Below are 25,297 nucleotides of genomic sequence, written 5' to 3'. Positions count from 1 at the left end.
AAACATGACTCAAATTCAATATGTCACACAATATCTTGGCCGAGTCTGACATATTGCAGTGTTTTGTCACTATAGCACTACGGCTAGTCATGTGCTTAAAATGAAGCAAAAGCTGTTAGACATACAGTACTTACACCTAAGTTAGTGAGTGATGCAGTGATGCAATGGAACAGTGTGCTGGAAATGCTAGACTGGTTTTTGGAGCAGCAGCCAGCAATTTCTGTAGCGCTGTTGTCACTTGAGGTGTTCTGCCAAGTAAAGGATATTTGCATCATGACTGCGAATGATATAACCATTGCAGAAGATGATGTAAAGGCACTGAGACCAATGAAAGCCGCCACATTGGTCATGCCTGAGGAGGGCTTCCCAGCACTGTCTGTGATTAGGCCTTTACATGCACATCTGTAGGAGGAGAAGAGCTGCAGTGAATCCAATGAATCCACCATTATTCAAGAGTTAAAATCTACTGTGCATGACAACTTGAAGTCAAGGTAAGTTTACTTTCAGTCTGGCCCATAAGTATTTAGACAATGGCACAATTTACATCATTTTGACTCTGTACACCACCACAATGGATATGAAACAAAGCAATCAAGATATGATTGAAGTATAGTCTTTCAGCTTTAATTCAAGGGGTTTAACAAAAATATTGTATAGGCTGTTTAGAAAAGACAGACATTTAATACATGGTCCCACTATTTTCAAGGACTTAAAAGTATTTGGACAATTGACTGAGAAGCCATCATTATGTCATTAACTATTTACAGTGCATCCGGGAAGTATTCACAGCGCATCACTTTTTCCACATTTTGTTATGTTACAGCCTTATTCCAAAATGGATTAAATTCATTTTTTTACTCAGAATTCTACATACAACACCCCATAATGAAAATGTGAGAAAAGTTTACTTGAGGTTTTTGCAAATGTATTAAAAATAAAAAAAACTGAGAAATCACATGTACATAAGTATTCACAGCCTTTGCTCAATACTTTGTCGATGCACCTTTGGCAGCAATTACAGCCTCAAGTCTTTTTGAATATGATGCCACAAGCTTGGCACACCTATCCTTGGCCAGTTTCGCCCATTCCTCTTTGCAGCACCTCTCAAGCTCCATCAGGTTGGATGGGAAGCGTCGGTGCACGGCCATTTTAAGATCTCTCCAGAGATGTTCAATCGGATTCAAGTCTGGGCTCTGCTTGGGCCACTCAAGGACATTCACAGAGTTGTCCTGAAGCCACTCCTTTGATATCTTGGCTGTGTGCCTAGAGTCGTTGTCCTGCTGAAAGATGAACCATCTCCCCCAGTTTGAGGTCAAGAGCGCTCTGGAGTAGGTTTTCATCCACGATGTCTCTGTACATTGCTGCAGTCATCTTTCCCTTTATCCTGACTAGTCTCCCAGTTCCTGCCACTGAAAAACATCCCCACAGCATGATGCTGCCACCACCATGCTTCACTGTAGGGACGGTATTGGCCTGGAGATGAGCGGTGCCTGGTTTCCTCCAAACATGATGCCTGGCATTCACACCAAAAATAGTTCAATCTTTGTCTCATCAGACCAGAGAATTTTCTTTCTCATGGTCTGAGAGTCCTTCAGGTGCCTTTTGGCAAACTTCAGGCGGGCTGCCATGTACCTTTTACTAAGGAGTGGCTTCCGTCTGGCCACTCTACCATACAGGCCTGATTGGTGGATTGCTGCAGGATGGTTGTCCTTCTGGAAGGTTCTCCTCTCTTCACAGAGGACCTTTGGAGCTCTGAGAGAGTGACCATCGGGTTCCTGGTCACCTCCCTGACTAAGGCCCTTCTCTCCTGATCACTCAGTTGAGATGGCCGGCCAGCTCTAGGAAGAGTCCTGGTGGTTTTGAACTTCTTCCACTTACGGATGATGGAGGCCACTGAGCTCATTGGGACCTACAAAGCAGCAGAAATTTTTCTGTAACCTTCCCCAGATTTGTGCCTCGAGACAATCCTGTCTCGGAGGTCTACAGACAATTCCTTTGACTTCATGCTTGGTTTGTGCTCTGACATGAACTGTCAACTGTGGGACCTTATATAGACAGGTGTGTGCCTTTCCAAATCATGTCCAATCAACTGAATTTACCACAGGTGGACTCCAATTAGGCTGCAGAAACATCTCAAGGATGATCAGGAAAAAACAGGATGCACCTGAGCTCAATTTTGAGCTTCATGGCAAAGGCTGTGAATACTTATGTACATGTGATTTCTCAGTTTTTTTATTTTTTAAAAATTTGCAAAAACCTCAAGTAAACTTTTTTCACATTGTCATTATGGGGTGTTGTGTGTATAATTCTAAGAAAAAAAAATGAATTTAATCCATTTTGGAATAAGGCTGTAACATAACAAAATGTGGAAAAAGTGATGCGCTGTGAATACTTTCCGGATGCACTGTAGCAGGTAAAAAGTCCAGAATTGATTGCAAGTGTGGAATTTGCATTTGGAAGATGTTGCTGTGAACTCTCAATATGAGGTGCAAAGAGCTGTCCATGCAAGACAAACAAGCCAGAGGGAGATTGTGTATAAAAATTCCTAAACAACTCACACAATATTTTGTTAAACCCCTTGCATTTAAGCTGAGAGTCTACATTTCAATCCCATCTTGATTGCATTGTTTCAAATCCATTGCAGTGGTATACAGTACAAAAAATATGAAAAAGGTGTCAGTAAACATATAGTTATGGATCTTGCCATAGCTTGAGCATTTTTTACATACTATAATATTGTTAAAATAAAGGCATGCTAGATCAAGGCTACTCAATTACAAATTCAATTGAGCCAGATTTTCCAAAAAAGAAATTTAGCAGGGCCAGACATTTTCAGAGGTCGATAAGTAGCAGGTACTAACAAATGTTAAAGAAGCATGAATGTATTGAAAAACAAGTAATGCTTATTATTGTTTCCATTTTAAATTTGGTCACATCTGAGAGAGGCACATCAAAAAATGCATAAAAACTACAATATAAAACAAAAAGCTATAACTGAACAGAATCTGAGTTAGTAGCAATACTTTCTTCCACTTTTGAAATAAAAAAATACATACATTTTGATCATATCTAACCTAGGAACATCTCAAAGTGCCTAAAAACAATATAGTGCACAGTATCAGTAATAAAATTTGTTTACCTTTTGAAGAAAAATAAATATTTTGGTCATATATAACCCAACCACATCACAAAGTGATTTTAACATAATAAATAAGAACTATCAATGCTATCAAAACTATCAGTGCACAAAACCACAACAATTGACAACAGCAACCAACACACATGAATACAATGTCTACCATACACTGAGGGAACATGGGTTTCTTTTAAATCACAACAACATGTGTGATTACCAGTGCATTTTTTGTAAACAAAAAGGTGGCAGTACACATATGTTGCTTTATGGATCAAGTTAGAGGCACTATGAAGGTACATAGAGGCAGAAAGTCGTAAAGCTACATGTTTTGTTTATTTGGTGAAAATACATAGCGTTAAAAATTTGAATTTGACAAATCATCAAGTATAATAACTACTCTTTACATTCATACAGTTATGAGTAGTGAGTAAACCCCTTTGCAAACTCCAGACAAAGAGGACCCAGGATGTGAACCCACAAGCTCTTTATTGCAACGCAGCAGCGCTACCATTAAATCACCTGTGTAGGTGTACTGTATTGCATAATATTGTGCTTCATAAATTTACAAACACAGAATTTCTGAACTTGAAGACTAATCACCGCAGGTTAATAACAAGCTCTACATCCTACAAAAAAGTTATGTAGTCCCACAAAGTAATCAGTGCTTAATTTGATAAAATTTTACAGAAAATTCTAAATGTTTTGCATGTTTTCATTAAATTCAGTTTCTCTAATTTATTCTTTGCTTTGAGTGTCAATGGCTGATTGTCATCCTTGTAACAGCCATGAATCCACAGGATCAAAGCATGTGAGTGGAAGGACAACCAATCATATGAAGAGAAGGAGATGATTCTTTTCAGAAACAAGGCTCCCACTGGAGTAACAATCAGATTAATTTGTGAAAACCCAAGTTTGCACACACTTGACAAAACTGGAATAAACTAAGACTCAGCGCACAACTGATTATAGAATTATTTAAAATGTAGTCGATGCCATGACCAGCTTTCGGGGTAACATACCGTCGCAAAGAAGAAAAAATAAACCAAAAAGTATCATAGGCTATTACCACCTTTTCTAGACACACAACAACACGTTGCATTGCGGGTCGAGTGTTGCATTCATGGTCTGTACTACTGTATGAACTTATGCAGGAATTTCAGAAGGCCTGCAAAATGCGTTTTTCTATGTATTTCTGGCAGGACCGTGGGGTAGGCCACTTGAAGGTTTCTTCTGAGCTGCATGTGGCACATGGGCTGCCATTTGAATAGGCCCATGCAAGACTGAGACACTACTAACATACAGTGGCATATAAATTTAAATTAATTTAGCTAGAGGTTTCATGGATAAAAGCAAAAACTGAAATACCAATGTTATATTACAAATTCATTTAATAAACTATGTATATAAAAACATCAATAAATTGATTTAAACACATTTGTTAATTTATGTGGGTGTGCGTACATGTCCAATGTAAACAAAAGTATTTTACATATGCTAATTCATGTTAAGGTATATGAAGATAAAGGGCAAGTTCTATTTAGCATCAGCATTAGATCCTTGATTTAAAGCCCTCTCTTTCTTGGTTGAGCATGACTGTGATTTGAATTTCTCAAGACTGTAGGGATGGAGAAGGTGAGCTCTAAGTTGTACACTTTTTTGTCATTCTGGTTTTTGCTAATAGATCAATAGAGTTTTCTTTATGATGACAATATTACACTTAATACTAACTGAAAACATTCGAATCAGGCTTGCAGGTTTATGTTTACTCCTTTACAATATCAGCTTCAGCAGGACAGTGATGGTGCTGGAGCAGAAAGCACTGGTCAAGAATAGAAGCAAAACACCCCCTTAGTCCCTGAGATGGCAGCCCTACACTCTACTTAAAATAGCAAATGGGTCATCTGCATTAATGGAGTTCCTAGGGACAGTCTACACACCAGCAGTCCCAGTTTGAAACAAAACGGTAGCTCACAGAGCAAAGGAGGAAATTGTGAGATACTGGGAAGTTACTTTAAGTTAAGGTAAAAGGTCTAGAGTTCAAGGCTTACCTCCATGTCTATGTACAATATTGATTTATGGTTTATACTAATAATAATAATAATACTAATAATAATAATAATAATAATAATAATAGATTTTATTTATATCGCGCTTTATATTTAACAATCTCAAAGTGCTACAAAATAAGAATTCGAAGCCAAGCTATACTTCAGTTTTCACTTTTAATAACTTATACAGATACAGATAACAATGTGTTTTATTTTAATGCAAATAAGATTGGAAACTAGTGTTCGCCATTTATAATTGTCTTTTATGGCAATTGAAGAGCTGGTAAATAAAAACTGAAATGAAATGCACTGGGTCATGTTGTTCATTTATTATTAAACCAAGTACATTTTTGTGGATTACCTGTATAAATAATGGTAACTATTAATATAAAACACAAACACATCACCCTAATTCAAGTTCGTGACATTATGCATTAACAGAATCAACATTGAATCACGTAGAAATAAAATCAACTTGAGCCTATGTGAATCAGAACTGAATCAAATTTGAAAATATGTGACAATATCCTCGCCTACTAAGGACAATGATAAGAGGAAAACATATAAACAGGAGCCATAAATAACAATTGAACGATGCATTTTAAACACCTCTTCAAATGTGAATCACCAATATTTATAATTTCATCCCTCATGCCCAACTAGAAATCAGCACAAGACTTCAGCCACCTATAAATAAGGAGTACTACAACACAAATAAACTATATACCAACAGCAGACCCTTATGGTGTCTCAAATGAGATATTCACACAGTGTAGACAGGAATTAATATAACTGCTTCAAGCTCATTTAATTCTGGACTAAAGGAAATCCCACATGTCCTGAATGAGTGCCATGACTTGGACATTCTTCAAGAAAGAAGATTGTGAGAGTGCAACTAAATTATCTCTTAACATTTTTCTACGAAGAATCCCCTAGAACTCTAGTAGGGGTTCAGGTCACCAACAGCATACAGAAAGACAAAGTAGCCCAACTCATTTTAAAAATGATTAATAAAAATAACTCCTTCTTGTATTAAAAAGGCTTGAAAGTTGACTTTACTACCTTCTTCCTGCATGCATGTGCTCTCACGCGAAAGTGAACACTACTGAGTATTCACGGATATTACCTTTAACAGAAAAACTATCCAGACAGATTCAGTTATCACTTGCACTACAGAAGATTAAAGGTCAATTCTAGCACTAAAGACTACAGCCATTTAATGTACTTCTTTGTGTTTTCCCACTTTATCAATGGCAATATTTGCAGTATATAAAATGGTGCAAGGAGGGATTAACTAACTCTCAGCTGTACTTTTATCCATAAGCATAATATTTATTTACATTTGTGAAAAAGAATTTTGAAGCTTTCATTTAAAAACAAAGTAGTTTTTAGAAATCTGTTAACTGAATTAAAGAGAAGCAATGTCTAGAGACAAATACATCCTCCGAGATCTCTGCAGGAATACTCTGGGAAACCCTTAAGGCCTTCTTAAGAGGACAGATTATCTCATAATTTTCCCACAGAAATAAATTCGAAGCCAAGAAAGTAGCAGAGATAAAAAGCAAAATTACTAGAATAGATGAAGAACATGCCAGACTACCAAGCGAGACTCTACATAGAAAAAGGCAGGTTCTACATTCAGAACTAAATCTCTTGACAACTAAAGAAACTGAACAACTAATTTATAAATCCAGACATCATTACTATGAACATGGAGAGAAAGCTAATAAGCTTTTAGCTCAACAAATTCACAAGCAAGAAGTGTGCAACGCAATCTCAGTAATCACCAACACGAACAGAGTTAAAATCGTCGACCACAAAAATATAATGCACACTTTCAGAGACTACTATAAATCCCTATATACTACTGAGTTTAAAGAAGACAATACACAATCTAATACATTTCTGGATACATTACAAATACCACAAATAGACACTTTTAGTTCGGAGGAAATTAAGAAACCTCTGGCGTCATCAGAAATTACTAAATGCTATAAAGTTACTCCAAGGTGGGAAAGCAGCAGGCCCTGATGGCTACCCTGCACAATTTTACAAGAAATTCTCCGCTCAGCTAGCTCCTCTCCTATTAGCAACATTTACAGAAGCCAGAGATAACCAATCTCTTCCTCAAACCTTTCGCCAAGCACTAATCATCGTTTTTCCAAAACAAAATAAGGACTTATTACAATGTGCATCATACAGACCAATTTCACTTCTGAATAACGACGTTAAAATACTCTCTAAAATCATAGCTAGAAGGATGGAGAAAGTGCTTCCCTTGGTAATATCATAAGATCAAACTGGATTTATTAGGGGCTGACACTTATCTTCAAATCTTCGATGCCTGTTTAATGTAATATACTCACCAACTAAATCAAACACCCCAGAAATATTATTATCATTGGATGCAGAAAAAACATTCGACATGATTGAATGGAAATACCTTTTTACTACATTGGAGAAGTTTGGGTTTGGCCCGGACATTTGTGCATGGATTAAATTACTGTATACTAACCCAGAAGCTTCAGTTTGCATCAACAACATTTGCTCAGACTACTTTAAACTAGAACGTGGTACTAGACAAGGATGCCCCTTGTCACCGCTGCTGTTTGCAATTGCAATTGAACCACTGGCAATACATTGTTGAAATACTGATCAGATAAAGGGGATTAGCAGAGAAGGACTGGAACAGAAAATTTCATTACATGCAGTAGGCTTGGGCGGTAATACGGTAATATGGTATCCCGCGGGATCTAAAAATAGCAACGGTATTAGTTTCAATACCATTATACCGTCATAAAAACAATGCACTTATATAGGAGACAAGGATTAAATATTAAATATAACTTATTTAATGCCTAAAAATGCGTATGCGTGGTTGTCATCACGTGACAGCGTGGAGGAGAAAGAGGGAGGTGGGGAAAGATGGCGAGTCATGCACCATGTGACTTGGTCTCGAAAAAGAACACAACTTCTGCAGTTTGGCAGTATTTCGGGTTTCGACCGAACGAGAAGGGAGAGGCGGTAAATACGGACGAGGCAATTTGCAAATTGTGCAACAAAAAGGTGACCGCGAGAGATGGAAATACCTCGAACCTAAGGTCGCATATACGAAACCACCATCCACTCACTGCTGCGAGGATGGACCCGAGTTCACTCAGTGCAACAGCTTCAACGCCTCCCGATGCAGGACCAACAACATCTAGGTCCACTGCCAGTACGCAGACACCGATAATGGGGGCCTTCGGGAAAGCAACAAAGTACAAAAGGGACAGTGTCCGTTGGAAAACCTGTACTGATGCAGTGACAAAATACTTGGCGAAGGAAATGGTCTCTTTCCACACAGTGGAAAAAAAGTCCTTTACGAACATGCTAAAGGTCCTAGATGCCCAGTACGAGCTGCCTGGACGGAAATATTTCTCACAAACAGCCGTCCCACATTTATATAGTAAAGTTAGAGACAATGTTCAAGTGCTGCTGTCAGTTATGCAGACAGTTATTCCTTAACAACTGACATGTGGTCGTCAGTTAACATGACACCATATATGTCTCTGACTGTCCATACTATTACACCTGACTGGAAACTTGAATCCAAATGCCTCCAAACTACGTATTTTCCTGAGAGTCATACAGCGGACAATCTTGCTGCTGCGCTCAGAGCTGCACTTCAGGAATGGCAACTTGACGAGAAAAAACTTTCAGCCATAACCACTGACAACGCTGCCAACATTCATGCCGCAATCAGGTCCCTGCATTGGCCGTGGCTATACTGCTTCGGTCACAATCTAAGCTTGGCTGTATTGGCTATATATATATATGCTTTGCATCACATAAATTATATTGAAAAGTAGCCTATATTAAAATACAAAACCATTTCTTAAATTGTAATTTAAACGAATGAATGAACAAATAGGCCTAAATAAATGAATTTCGTTTATTTATGCCTATTTATTCATTCATTCATTCATTTATTTAGGCCTATTTATTCATTCCTTTATTTAGGCCTATTTATTCATTCATTTAATTGTTTATTCATCATTCATTAATTAATTCATCCATCCATCCGTCGGCAGGACTGCGCAACTTGCTGGGGCTCCAAACTGGCAATGGTGGAGCGCATCCTCGAGCACGCCCAAGCGATCAGACACATCCTGTCTGATGACAGAAGGAGCAGCCTGTCCCTGACCTGGCAGGACATGGACGTCTTGAAAGCTGTTTACGAAGCACTGAAACCAGTCGGTGACTTCACTGATATTTTGTCAGGAGAAAATTATGTGACCAGTTCCTGTATCCTCCCCATACTACAGCTCTGCAGGGACAATGTGTTGGCTGCATTAGAAAATGACCTACACCTAACAAAGTCAATCAAAACTGGAATTCTAACAAAGCTGGAGGCCAAGTATGAATCCAATTCAGTGCGTAAAATATTGCGAAAATGCACTTTCCTCGACCCTCATTACCGTGGAGAATATGAGACGGAGGACAACGCATTGGCTGAGACCAAGGCTGAATTACAGGCTGAGATCGTGAGCTTAGAGGCAGCAGGTCCAGTGGCCATCAGAGTGGAAGAGAGAGAGGCGCAACCTGCACCCTCACGAAAAAAGATAACTCTGGGAAGTATGCTGCAAAAAAAATCTGATGCAATGGCAGGTCCCGTCGGCATCGGCACCGTAGAGGACCGAGTCGGAGCTGAAATAACAGCCTACTGTTTGGAGCCAGTTACTCAAGGAGACGAGGACCCACTTCTCTGGTGGAAAAATGCGGCCGGGCGTTTTCCCCATATGACGCGAGTGGCACAAAAGTACCTGTTCGTCTGTGCCACAAGCACACCATCGGAGCGGGTTTTCAGCACCACAGGTAAAGTTGTCGATCCACAACGTGCCCTGTTAAAGCCGGAAAAAGTAAACATGCTGGTTTTTCTAGCGAAAAATCTTGACTAGATTGATGCCACTTGCCATTCGTTCCTATTTGCACTGTGTTTATTTTTATTTATTTAATTGATTCAGGTTTTTTATTTGGTTTACGTTAAAAACAATATTGGAAAGAAGACTGGAAAGAAGTTTTTGTTTAGGACTATTGCTTTGCAATACTTTTTATAATATGCATGATGTTTATGTTAATTCAACTCTGGTTGACTGTTGTGGGTCTATTTGCACTTTTTTATAAGCTGCTCTTCTTTGTTATTAAAAATTGTTCAGGCTGTGTGATTTAATTTAATTGATTTGTATGCGCGTCTCCACGCAAAAACTGTTCTGGATGTTTATGTTAATTTAATTCTGTTTGACTGTTGTATTTGCACTTTTTTATAAACTGCTATTTGTTACTAATAAAAGTTGTTAATATTGTTCTGCAGGTTATTTTGTTATTTTTTCAGTATTAGTGTTTGATATTCAGTTTCTGAATGGTTTAGGCACAAACCAACAGTTTGGTGACGCTGTCTGAGCCTTATATCACAATTTTTTTATTATTCACGGTAATACCGTATACCGAGGTAAAATAGGGAGGAGGTTTGACGGTATCAAAATTTGGATACCGCCCAACCTTTATATGCAGATAATATGGTACTGTAATAATCGGACCCAGAAAATTCTGTGCCTGCAGTCTTAACAGCACTCACAGAATTTCAAAAGATCTCTGATCTCAGAATTAATCTGAATAAAAGTGTACTCTTCCAGTGAATTCTCAAGCATATAATATTAGATTAGATACCCTAGCTTTTATCATTGCAGAACAGTTTAAATACCTAGGGGTAAACATCACAAGTAAACATAAAGCTCTTTATCAACAAAATTTCGCCGTCTACATGGAAAAAATCAAGCAAGATTTGCATAGATGGTCAACCCTTCATCTCACACTAGCTGGAAGAATTAACACTGTTAAGATGAATATTCTTCCTAAGCTCCTTTTTTATTTCAAAACATTCCAATATACATTAATAAATCATTCTTTAAGCAATTAGATTCAACAATAACCTCATTTATTTGGAATTCAAAACATCCACGCATCCAAAGAGCGACCCTACAAAGACAAAAGGCAGAAGGCAGCATGGCTCTACCTAACTTCCAGTTTTATTACTGGGCAGCAAATATACAGACAATAAGAACCTGGACACAAATAGAAGAACATACACAGGCTTGGTCCGCAATAGAAGTAAAATCCTGCAGTACTTCTTTGTATTCCTTGCTCTGTGCTCCAATAAACACACGTTATTGGCAATAAACTAATAACCCAATTGTGCTCCACTCACTTAGAATCTGGAACCAATGTAGAAAGCATTTTAAGACGGAGAAGCTTCTATCTGTGGCACCTCTGCAAGAGAACCACCTCTTTCAACCTTCACAAACATATGCAGTTTTAATATCTGGAAAAATTTGGAATTAACTTGCTTAGAGATCTTTATATAGACAACGTCTTTGCATCCTATGAACAATTACATTCCAAATTTAACATTCCAGCTACACATTTTTTTCACTATCTTCAAATCAGGAACTTTGTTAAACAGAACCTTCCAGATTTTCCTCATCTTGCACCCACATCCATGCTGGAAAAAATATTGCTCAATCTCAAGGACTTAGACTCCATCTCTACAATATATAAAATCATTTTACAATCCCTCCCTTTCAAAGATCCAAGAGGTCACTGGGAAAAAGATCTCTCAATTAATATATCAGAAAAGGAGTGGAAAGTAGCAATGCAGAGAATTCACTCGAGCTCCATATGCGCAAAGCATACAATTATACAACTTAAAATTATATATCGAGCACATCTGTCTCACTAAAACTCTCCAAAATGTTTCCAGGGCATGATCCAACCTGCGAACGCTGCAAACTAGTTCCAGCCTCACTGGGTCACATGTTCTGGGCCTGCACCAAATTAACATCATTCTGGACGAAAATTTTTAATTACCTTTCAGACAGCCTTGGACTCACAATCCCTCCTAACCCATTAACAGCTGTGTTTGGGGTTCTTCCAGATGGGTTTAAGGTGGAGAAAGACAAACAAACTGTAATTGCATTCACTACACTTGCACGCAGACTTATTCTGATAAACTGGAAGAACCCAAACTCTCCTCTTTTAAGTCAGTGGGAAACTGATGTGTTATATTATTTGAAATTGGAAAAAATCAAATACTCAGTTAGAGGATCCATACAGACTTTTTTCAAAACATGGCAGGATCTAATCAGTAATATTTTAAAATAATCTCATAAAGCACAGAGAATTTATTAATTTAGGTATGTTTACAGGTCTTAAATTTCATGACGTTTGGCTTGCTCTCTCTCTCTCAGGGGAGGGGTTTATCGATTTGTTCTTAACTCAATTTTTCTTTTTGTAAATTTTTTATTGATTTGTATGGGTTGCAATAAAATTAATAATAAAAAAAATAAAAAAAAAGAGAGAAGAAATGTCTAAACTAGCCAAGTGTGCATATGAAAAAGTCAGGCCTGTCATTAACTGGAGTCTCATTTAGGGAATCCATTCCCGGGAATTTGGGAATCCTGCATGTCATTCCCAGGAATCCATAGCTCCCGGGGATGACACAGTGCACGGGCATCTCACACGTGAACGGTTTTAGAACGACCGACACTTATTTATAATAAAACTACTGCAATATGTTGACACCAACAAAAGACTAACCTTATCTACAAGCAGTTCATGCTGTCATATAAGTACAATTATCTAGTTAGTTGCAGTAATAAGAGTGTAGAAAGCACAATGTGTCCAGCGTGCGGTCATCCAGACGAGAGTGCACTTCATGCAGAGTACACCAGCCACAGAGAAAGCACGCTCTGCCTCCACTGAAGTAGGCGGCACAGTCATCAGATACTGATACACTTGTTCTAAACAACGCCTACACTTGCCGTTACTCTGAAACACCACCATCTCAGCTTTTACTGATGCATCCAGTTTCTTGTCATCATTCTGTGATGGCAAGTTTCTTGGCACAGATAATGCGGATGCAACAGACTGATGCATTGCAATTACAAGTTGCTATTCAAAGCTGTTGTCTGACAGACATCAGTGAAGTCTGCCCCGTCCCGGCATTCATGAGCTACAGGGTGCAGACTCTTCCCAGTCCACTATGCTCAGTCTTAGTCGGAGCCGGCAGACTGACTGACTGCTGCTGGTATGTTGTTGACTGAATTAATCGGCAACACACTACACCATGGGCCAAAAAACCGTGCCACTTAATCATTTTCAACTATAACTCTGTTATTTCCTTAATGATTTTTACACGCTATATATGCAAGCTTGGCCGATCCCGGTTTCCTGGGAGTTATAGCAGTTTCATTCCCTGGAATGTGGGAATAAAAAATGTCTGAGAATCCGGGAGCCCGGGAATGGATTCCCTCTTCTCATCTAGGGCTGGTTCCTGCCTTACACGCAAAGCTGCTGAGATCATCTTCAGTTCCCTCCTACCCTGATATGGAATTAAGTAGCATGAGAATATTATGTTCAGGATATTTATTTTCATGCATCGCTGATTTGGCAGCATTAATTGTTTGGATCAAGGGATGCCATTGGCAAAACAAACGTTTCATTTTGCAGTTACTATTATAAATCTTTAAAGAATATTACAGGCACCCATTTCTGTTTTCATACTACTTATCTTGACGAGGGCTATGATGGCAACATGTTGACAAGAAACTTCCTCCAGCCCAACTGAGGAATTCTCATACACTCCCAGGCCAGTTCAGAGATATAATACCTTCACTGTGTTATGTTTCTGCCCCTTGGACTTCTCCCAGGTCGGCCACACCTTGTAAACCCCTCAAAGAAGTACCTGGAGGCATCATAACTATATGCCTATACCACTTTAACTGACTCTTCTTAAACTAGAGAAGCAGCAATTCTTATCTGAGTATGTAGTGTATTACTGAATTTCACCCTTTTGCAGAAAATGAACACAGAAAGCTTGAGCAGAAACCTTACTTCCACCACTATGGGCAAGGATGGATATGCAGACTGACTGGCAAATTAGAAGCTTTGTCCAAGGACTTAGTTTTCTTTTCACTGCTATTACCCAGTATAATGTACATAAAACAGCCACCATTATGAGTGCTTGGTGGCAGATCGGGCTTAATCTGAAAAAGCTACATGGGGCTGCCATGAGGGCCTAAAACCTAAAAGGCAAGGGATAAGGATTTCAATCAAAGCAAGCTTAGTGATAAGACATAAGTGAAATGGATCTGGATGTAGCAGCCTTTGACAGTAAAAATGTTATTTTAACACTTCAAACTAAATTATGACTGGGATGTAAACATGACCAGAATTTAATAAAGATTAGGTAGAACTGACTGGCAAGGAATGTACATATGGTTCATAGATTCAATACTGTCACATGTACAGAGCACTGTGAAATTCTTTCTTCTTGGGGGATCTGACTGAGTTGCTGTGACTTAACATTAAGACATCTGACCAAGAGAGAACACTATTCTTTGTATGCTAGTTAACTGTGGTTCTGTGAAGTCATATCTAAGGTATATTTATTCTATCTGATTTAAAAACAAAATAATGTAATTTTTTCTTCATGCAATATCTCAGTACAGACCCCAGTGTAAGGAGTAACATATCTCAAAGCTCCATCCTCATTTGGAGTGCTACCACTTGTCAAAATGTGTAGTTTGATCTTGAACAGAATCAGAGATATTTTTAAAGTATCCATTAATGTCTGCTGCACCAGAATCAATTATGGCCTGTTACTCTGGTCTATTAAGTGTTACTGAATTCACCATAGAGTTCTTTAAACAAGGATTTATATTTATATCCCCCTCCCAGTAGAATAATGAAATGTATTAGTCTCTTTAAATCACCGCTTTCATTGAAATTTCCCTTTGTGTTATTGTTCATTAACTATTTCATAAGCACTCCGATTTCTTTCACTTGACTAGACCTATAAATTCGTCAATAAAAGAACCAAACATGGTGAAGGCCATTTACTTGTTGGGCCTGACATTCTTGTATGGCTTCTAGTTTTTCAAGTCAGATATTAACACTCTCCATATCAGGAACTCAATTTTTCTGCAATAACTGCACAGGAAGAAACAATTAAGGTTCAAAAGATGAAGACAGAAAAGCAAACGTAGGTCAAAGCCAATAAATAAGAAATTTAGCATATTAAACTGGGCTCAAAACATGAACCATAAATCTGAGTCAAAAAGGACATAGCAAAAGAGTTAGTATTTCTTGTTATCAATCTATGAGAAGAACACAGACAGACAAAACTCTGGGGACACGAATTACAAAAAAACCTACCAGGGAATGCATTCAGTTTGTAGAATGTTAAGATAATTCTGCACATAAACACAAAAGGAAGTGAGAAAAACTCTTACAAAGCATTAAATACTTCAACAAACTATGTTATCAGTAGCTATGTTTGCAAATAGTAATACAGGCCTACAGCTTTCTACTTGATTACCAACTTTTCAAATTGACCTTATAGTTTTTGGCATCTGAATTCAGTATGCCTTTGAAGTTATAAAAATACCTTCAAAATCCTGTAGAATGTGCCCATCCCGAAAAGACACTGTCTGCTTTAGCTGCTGGTCCAACATGCTATGAATGGTAACAAATCCATCATCCAGAGCCAGAACATAAGGATAGCACACTGCTGCTCCAATTACATTCTCTGACCAATGGACTGGTGCACGCTGTGAAACTCCTGCTGCTGTAGCAAACATTCCTGTAAAAACAGACAAAAAACTGACAATTTAGCATTACAGAATAGTAAAATGACATTTTGCAATCATGTTATATTATAGACCTTGTTTATGCATAGTGTTAATGCAGTAGTAGTACACTAAAAATATACCTCCCTCAGATCAGATATGAATGAAAGACTGGTGTTTAATGTAAGGCCTTTTATAACTCCACAAGAAACAGAATATAAAGTCTAGTTAGTACCTAAGAGGCGAGGAAAGGGAAACATTGCACTAAAAAAATTAAAACAAGGAACCATTGTAATGATTGCTAGTCTAGAGTGAAATGGTAACAGGAGAGAGGACCTAGACGAAAGAAGAGCAGATTTAGATCAATTTTTTGTATAACTCCATACATTTTCAAATTAAATAAACAAGCTATGCACATATGGGAGATCAGATGGGGCATTCCCAAGAAAGAGCAAACTATCACCAGTGTAAAGCAAAATTTTAACTGACAGCCATTGGCTATAAAAGGAGGAATCAAGTCTTGAGAAGGATGACGAATGAGAGTTTAAGATTAAGATTAAAAAGCAACAGAATAGGCAATCCTGAATACCTAGAAGAGACAGAAGTTATTTGAAGTAGTAAAGATTACAGCTGTGGAGAAAGAGTATAAAGTTTTCAACAAATCCTATTATGTTCATAATCTGCTAAATGAAATTCAAGTCCATACCATGCATAGTCAAAAACTATCTATATATTGAGCGAGTGAATATGCAGCAGAAGTTTAAATTTGTTTGCAGACGGACAGGATCAGATAAAAAAAGACTGATCAGCAACAATTAACTTAAAAATAATCTGTTATACAGTAGATGTATAGCTAAAAGATTTTCTAGAAAATTAGAATAAGAATTCATCCATGAAATTAGGAGCTATAGCAGTTTGTGGTATCTTTGCCCAGTATTAAGGAGTGTAATCAGGGCAAATCACTTCATTTTAGATGATGAAGTACCACAGTTCATTAGTTGGTGATAAGGTGGTGCCAGCTGCTTCTGAAAAGCAGAGAATAGCACTGTGGAGCAAACCGTCCACACTTTGCACCATCTTTGGAGACATTTACTCAAAAGTGTCCTTTAGCTTTAACAGCATCATCCATTTAGGAGGGGAGAGGCAGTATATCTAGAATAGAATTAATCTCACTGAGTGGATTATTAGAGGATGTAGAAAAATGTACAATTTCAGAAAAAAAGTGATAATTTTCAAAAAAAGTTGTAAGTTAAGTGTCAGTCGGTCAGTCATTTTCCAACCCACTATATCCTAACACACGGCCACGGGGGCTTGCTGGAGCCAATCACATCCAGCACAGGGCTCAAGGCAGGAACAAATCCCGGGCAGGGCACCAGCCCACCACAGGGCACACACTCACACACCAAGCACACACTAGGGACAATTTAGGATCGCCAATTCACCTAACCTGCATGTCTTTGGACTGTGGGAGGAAACCGGAGCACCCGGAGGAAACCCACGCAGACATGGGGAGAACATACAAACTCCCCGAAGGGAGGATTTAGGAAGCAAACTCAGGTCTCCCTATTGCGAGGCAGCAGCACTACCACTGTGCCACCGTGCTGCGCCTTGTTAAGTGTATACATATAAATACATACATATGAATGCTTCATATCTTTTATCTTTAATGTTAACCATTACTAGTCTTAACACTATAGATATAATATTGCGTCCTGGTGCAGTGAATTTCAAATTCAATCTTATTAAGCAGCAGGGAATTTAATTCAGACGAAGTATTAGATTTCATTAATTCATCTACCAGGTCCACCACAAGAGGGCTTACTTCTCTGAAAGACATAAAATTAGACTAGCTCCCGTACTCTTTGCCTGTGTTTACAAAATTACGTACAATTCCTTTTAAAGCCATACATATATAGGATCCCAAACACAATCTGAATTTATTTCTATGACCTCTTCCAAAATACCGGAGTAACTTTGTGCAAAACTCAGAATTCTGAAGAAATATTAAAATGTCAGTGACCAGCATTGTAAAGGAGGCAGCTGCAGTTTAAAGTGACATACAGCATGACACAGTGATCCCAAACTTCTGTTAAAGGGGAATTTAATCAATGATTCTGAAATAAAAATAGAGTAAACCCTACAATAAGTACAATCATGAGGAGAAAAGAACAAAAATGTCTTGGCTGAGGGATAAAGGAAATTGACAAAATTTAGATCAGAGGCAAACTTGCACAACAAATGGGTTGAATGAGGAGGAGGAGGAGGAGGAGGTGGTGGTGGTGGTTAGGAGCATGCACTGATACTACGCATTGCTGCACCCACCACATGACAAACCACCTCAGGATCCCAGATTAGGATCCGAGTGCAGCCATGCAACGGGTGACACCTCATTGAATGAAGAACACGGTGGCAAATAGAGGAGGGAGTTTATCAATCCCATGATGCCCAGTATTATATAATAATCTGTTAAAGACTCTCTCGTTATGAACATTAGGAAGCTTGATTGATAAGGACTTGGACAGTATGTTGAATCGTGTTATTCTGAACTCAGTTCACACATGTGTTATCGATAAGACCACACTCAATTTTTTAAACTTGTAACTTATGGGGCATAAGGATTATCAGCCACCTCTTCTTGGAACTGGACACACTGATAAAGAGCAACTTGGATTCTTGTAAAAAATTAAACATCCACTCTTCTGTACCATATATAATGAAAGACACTCCTCTTAATATTTGACCCAAGCCCTGAATGTTCCAAGAGGCTTCTGACAGAATAGACATTAAGATTTAGTGAGGGAAATAGAGAACACCAATTAACTAAAGAAATTAAGCACAAAGCAAATGATGGCAGTGTATGGCCATCCCTCCAGGAATCCAGGCAGTGAGTAAAGATTGCAGGACTAACCTACTAAAACATTTCTTATATACCCCTCCTATAAAGCCCCTTGAGCAAAGTGATCAAAAGTTTAACCAGAAAAGAAATTATTCTGGGAGCATTTTACTCTTCAGTTCATGTGTCCTCCCAACACATGAACAAATATGTGCAAAACCAAAAAAAACACAATTACAATAAATTGTGCGATATATACTGCTCAAAAAAATTAAAAGAACACTTTTTAATCAGAGTATAGCATCAAGTCAATGAAACTTCTGGGATATTGATCTGGTCAGTTAAGTAGCAGAGTGGGTTATTAATCACTTTCAGCTGCTTTGGTGTTAATGAAATAAGCAACAGGTGCACTAGAGGGGCAACAATGAGATGACCCCCAAAACAGGAATGGTTTAACAGGTGGAGCCCACTGACATTTTTCCCTCCTCATCTTTTCTGACCATTTTTAACTAGTTTGGCATTTGGCTACAGTCAGTATCACTACTGGTAGCATGAGGCGATACCTGGAACCTACAGAAGTTGAACAGGTAGTGCAACTTCTCTGGGATGGCACATCAATACGTGCCATTGCCAGGTCTGTGGTGTCTCCCAGCTCAGTCTCAAGGGCATGGATTAGATTCCAGGAGACAGGCAGTTACTCTAGGAGAGCTGGACCATAGAAGGTCCTTAACCCATCAGTAGGACCGGTATCTGCTCCTTTGGGCAAGGAGTAACAGGATGAGCACTGCCAGAGCCCTATAAAATGACCTCCAGCAGGCCACAGGTGTGAATGTCTCTGACCAAACAATCAGAAACAGACTTCATGAGGGTGGCCAGAGGGCCCGACCTCCGACTGAATGAGTCTGGAGAAGCTGTGGAGAACATTATGCTGTCTGTAACATCCTTCAGCGTGACCGGTTTGGTGGTGGATCAATGATGGTCTGGGGGAGACATATCCATGGAGGGACGCACAGACCTCTACAGGCTAGACAACGGCACCTTGACTGCCATTAGGTATTAGGATGAAATCCTTGGATCCATTGTCAGACCCTATGCCGGTGCAGTGGGTCCTGGGATCCTCCTGGTGCACGACAACTCCCGGGCTCATGTGGCAAGAGTATGCAGGCAGGCCCTGGAGGATGAAGAAATTGATACCATTAATAGAACACCTCTGGGACATTATGTTTCAGTCCATCTGACAAAGCAATGGTTGTACCTCAGACTGTCCAGGAGTTCAGTGATGCCCTGGTCCAGATCTGGGAGGAGATCCCCCAGGACACCCTCCGTCGTCTCATTAGGAGCATGCCCCAACATTGTCGGGCATGCATACAAGCACGTGGGGTCCATACAAACTACCGAGTACGATTTTGAGTTGCTGCAATGTTTGCCTGAAGAAGGGGCCTGAGTTGCCTCGAAAGCTTGCATATTGTAATCTTTTTAGTTAGCCAATAAAAGGTGTCATTTTGCTTGGCTTTTCTCTACATTCATAATGGCTAACACGGTACAACAACCTAGTACTACAGTTGCTGCAATGAATTTTCGGCAAAATGGACTAGCCTGCCACATCATTTTTTCACTTAGATTTTTTGGGGGGGGGGCTTCGAATTCAGCCCTCTGTAGGTTGATAATTTTCATTTCCATCAAACAATGTGGCATCCTTTCATTTGTAACATATTACCCAGTCCATATCAGTATAGACATCCAGCAGGATTTTTTCCCCATTGAGATCTGATGTGTTTTCAAAGGGTTTCTTTAATTTTTTTGAGCAGTTTATTTACAAACAATTAACACCTAGTGCAACTACTATCAAATTCAAAACAATACATTTCTTTATATTTCCAGTTTCCCTGCCACATAAGAATTTCAGTTTTACTGTCATCTGACCCCAAAACCTGAAGCTGAAAACTTCTGGATATTGTGATTAAATATACAGTGGTGTGAAAAACTATTTGCCCTCTTCCTGATTTCTTATTCTTTTGCATGTTTGTCACACAAAATGTTTCTGATCATCAAACACATTTAACCATTAGTCAAATATAACACAAGTAAACACAAAATGCAGTTTTTAAATGATGGTTTTTATTATATAGGTAGAAAATAAATCCAAACCTACATGGCCCTGTGTGAAAAAGTAATTGCCCCCTTGTTATAAAATAACCTAACTGTGGTGTATCACACCTGAGTTCAATTTCGTAGCCACCCCCAGGCCTGATTACTGCCACACCTGTTTCAATCAAGAAATCACTTAAATAGGAGCTGCCTGACACAGAGAAGTAGACCAAAAGCACCTCAAAAGCTAGACATCATACCAAGATCCAAAGAAATTCAGGAACAAATGAGAACAGAAGTAATTGAGATCTATCAGTCTGGTAAAGGTTATAAAGCCATTTCTAAAGCTTTGGGACTCCAGCGAACCACAGTGAGAGCCATTATCCACAAATGGCAAAAACATGGAACAGTGGTGAACCTTCCCAGGAGTGACCGGCCGACCAAAATTACCCCAAGAGCGCAGAGACGACTCATCCGAGAGGTCACAAAAGACCCCAGGACAACGTCTAAAGAACTGCAGGCCTCACTTGCCTCAATTAAGGTCAGTGTTCACGACTCCACCATAAGAAAGAGACTGGGCAAAACGGCCTGCATGGCAGATTTCCAAGACGCAAACCACTGTTAAGCAAAAAGAACATTAGGGCTCGTCTCAATTTTGCTAAGAAACATCTCAATGATTCCCAAGACTTTTGGGAAAATACCTTGTGGACTGATGAGACAAAAGTTGAACTTTTTGGAAGGCAAATGTCCCGTTACATCTGGCGTAAAAGGAACACAGCATTTCAGAAAAAGAACATCATACCAACAGTAAAATATGGTGGTGGTAGTGTGATGGTCTGGGGTTGTTTTGCTGCTTCAGGACCTGGAAGGCTTGCTGTGATAGATGGAACCATGAATTCTACTGTCTACCAAAAAATCCTGAAGGAGAATGTCCGGCCATCTGTTCGTCAACTCAAGCTGAAGCGATCTTGGGTGCTGCAACAGGACAATGACCCAAAACACACCAGCAAATCTACGTCTGAATGGCTGAAGAAAAACAAAATGAAGACTTTGGAGTGGCCTAGTCAAAGTCCTGACCTGAATCCAATTGAGATGCTATGGCATGACCTTAAAAAGGCGGTTCATGCTAGAAAACCCTCAAATAAAGCTGAATTACAACAATTCTGCAAAGATGAGTGGGCCAAAATTCCTCCAGAGCGCTGTAAAAGACTCATTGCAAGTTATTGCAAACGCTTGATTGCAGTTATTGCTGCTAAGGGTGGCCCAACCAGTTATTAGGTTCAGGGGGCAATTACTTTTTCACACAGGGCCATGTAGGTTTGGATTTTTTCTCCCTAAATAATTAAAACCATCATTTAAAAACTGCATTTTGTGTTTACTTGTGTTATATTTGACTAAAGGTTAAATGTGTTTGATGATCAGAAACATTTTGTGTTTTTAAAATAAACAATGTTCATATTAAATATGAATCGCAAAATGAGAACTACCTGTTGAGGCAGGTGGCTTGCATATTCTCCCTGTGAAGGTTACCCCCCATTACACCATATATTCCAAAAATGTGCACATTAACTTGTGACTCAGCTGATATAAGTGTGAGTGTATAAATGAATGTAAGCAGCCATGGACTAGCTGCCCTCCACACAAACAGTGAACCTCCAAGTAGACAAGTTTTCCGCCTTCCAAAGATGCATATGTTTGGCTATTGGTCTGGTGTGAGTATCAGTGTATGAGTATGCTAATTGATGGACTAGTGCCCTACCCCAGGTTGGTTGCAGCCATATACCCACAATGTTTTGGTGGACAACAGCTTTCCAAGATCCAGAACCAGATAACTGGATTAAATTAGTGTATGGACATTAGATAAGTGCTCATATGTAACTTTGTTTTTGGTAGTGGTTTATTAAAGTACTGTATATCATGGATCAGCAGTGACAAATTTTAGAAATTCTAAAAGCAACAGTTGATGTTAAGGTGTTACGAATCCATGTAAAGAATAAAACTGTGTGGCATTCTTCTGGCATTCAATTTGTATTTAACAGATTCAATAACATTTTGAAAGGACACTGATTAGAACAATTCAAACGAGACAGAGAAATTGGCTGGGATATGTGGTTAAGGCACGAAAGGAATGCTAGGAGATATCATTAATTGGAGATTTGAGGGAAAATGGTCACATGGAAGGCAGAAAGAATGTCAAAAGGAAGGTAAATGATAAGAAAATCAAGGACCTGTCTACATGCAAAAAAAAAAATAATGTATCAAAGAAAACATGTCTATAAAACACAGGAAGCAGCATTAGATATAAAAGCCTATGGTCACAAAACAGTCAACAGTTGCTGCAAAGTAATGGGTGAGGGGAAATAAAATATATTGATAATGAAATAACAAACACACTTAAACAAATAAGCCATAAGTCCAAGCACACCACTGATTCTATACTGTCACTGTTTATTAAGCTTAAATCCATAAAATATTTTTGACACTATAAACTTGAAACTTTATAGTTAACTACAACCAATAGTGGCAAAAAATAATAAAACTGTATAACAATGCATACATTCATTTGCATTTATTAAAAATATTCCTATTTTGGTTCATGTGGTCATCATGCAATTGTTCTGTATTTTGGCTGGGCAGAGAAGGCAATGCAGCATAAAAAATGAATTTCTAATAAGAATTGTGAATAATTGCCCCCTGCTGAATGATCATAAGAACCGTAATCACAGGAGAAGGTGCACTTTATAGAAACACTGAAGCAGAAGAAATAGGCAAAATAAGCAGGAGCAACCAGGGTCCAACTAGCGACAACGATGTGCTGGAAAGTTAGACTCACCCATTTTTTTTTAATATATTATGGGGATTAAGTAACTTTTTAGTTTTATTTTCCAAATAGAGATTTATCAAAGCAGTTTGCTTTTAGTAACTTTAATTTCTGTGCACACAAAAAAAAAATCACTATTTCAAGGAAATTTGTAATGTAAAATAATTTAGTTAATGAGTATAACTGATAGTAAGAGTTTAGATTTTGTTTTGCATTCTGAGCTCACTTCGGAATGAGGAACAATGGGGAATCATGCTGCGTGTAGCCGATTGAAGAACACACATTTTAGTTAAAGGAATCTGTGTGCCTTCCCACTACCTATAATAGTGTAACTAAGAGTTTGAACATCTTAAATCATAAGCTATTGAGTTACATGTTCTTAGAACTTATTTTTCGAAATTTGTGAACAGCAAGAAAAAACAAATATATTTACGTGTTTGGTCTTTTTTGGAAGGTTGCTTTTTCAATCTTTGAATGCTTGTTTATTTTGCCTAAAAAGAAGAAAGATCTTGCCTATTATTTGTTAAGAACTTACAACTACATTTCTTAAACTTCAGAGGAGTATAATTATGAAATAAAAAAGCACCTTGATTCCTATAGGAGGTATTTTCTGCAAAAATGAAAATGATTATAAAACGAAAATGCAATTTCTCGTTCGCAATTTCACTTTCAAACTCTGCATGCAAAAGGCTGCAAAAATGAACATGAAATAACCCCATTCACAATTTCATTTTCAAATTCTGCATGCAAAAATGCTGCACAAATTAAAATTAAAAATGAAATAACCCCATTTGCAATTTCATTTTGAGCCTGAACTGCAATGAAGGTGCAAAAAAGAAAAGTAAAAAACATTTCCACTTTGCATTTTCATTTGCAAGTTCTCCACATGCAAACAGCACAGGTTAATGGGCGAGGCTTTGTACATTGATTTCTCACCATTTTTTGTATTTTGTAGCTGTAGAGCCACTTTGATCAATAGAATACATCTCACTTTGACTGTGTTTAATACACAATTTTGACCTTTTCACCCCTATACTGCAAACTTCACAGCAAAATCATCTCACAAAATCTGAAGACCATGTTAATGTGCAATTTAATTACAATATTTAACATGACAGAAATTAGCCTTTATTGTATCATAGTTTAGATTTATTTGCATTTAAGTGGAAACAGGACACTGTATTTTTGTAGTATATTGTACCGTTAACACCAAGCACCGCAATGGCTTTTCGGCGGAGGTGCATGAGATCCTTGAGACTCAGATCTGTAACCTGGAGTGTCACTTGCAGCAGCAGTACAGGGTTAGAGACAGCTGAGAGACTGACAACTGGGCAACTCTGGGCAGACTTGAAATGAAATTGCAAAAGAGACATTGCATTTTGATTTTATAATTTTCATTTTAATTTTTGCAGAAAATACCTCCCATATATCTGTTTGTATTTACTGAAAAAAAGCTTGAATTCTGTGACAACTCTGTGTTTTGCAAAACTTTTTTATACTTTACATACTATGGATGAAAATACAGAAAGTAAAGTATTCAGTAGTTCATGGATGACCGACACCCTCTGAATTCCTGTTTGTCTAATCATTTTCCTCTGACAAATGCTTATATACAAATACACATACATACATAGTATATAGTGTATGGCAGGATGGTACATCTAAGCCAGTAGATATCCACTAAAAAAAAAAGTACATTTCAAT

General features: G+C 38.3%; 1 protein-coding gene across 2 annotated transcripts in view; it reads right to left on the bottom strand.

Moving 5' to 3' along the window:
* tgfbrap1 (transforming growth factor, beta receptor associated protein 1) overlaps positions 1–25,297 on the bottom strand; it is a 75,462-nt gene that overhangs the window by 39,775 nt on the left and 10,390 nt on the right. For both annotated transcript variants that reach the window (XM_039743876.1, XM_039743877.1), the window contains exon 3: positions 15,671–15,865. In XM_039743876.1, coding sequence (XP_039599810.1) covers positions 15,671–15,865 — 195 coding nt within the window. The remainder of the gene's footprint in view (positions 1–15,670; positions 15,866–25,297) is intronic.

This window comes from Polypterus senegalus, chromosome 2, assembly GCF_016835505.1.
Source record: "Polypterus senegalus isolate Bchr_013 chromosome 2, ASM1683550v1, whole genome shotgun sequence".
Taxonomy (NCBI): Eukaryota; Metazoa; Chordata; class Cladistia; order Polypteriformes; family Polypteridae; genus Polypterus; species Polypterus senegalus.
The sequence above is the reverse complement of the archived record's forward strand: the minus strand, read 5'-3'. Positions and strand labels throughout refer to the sequence as shown.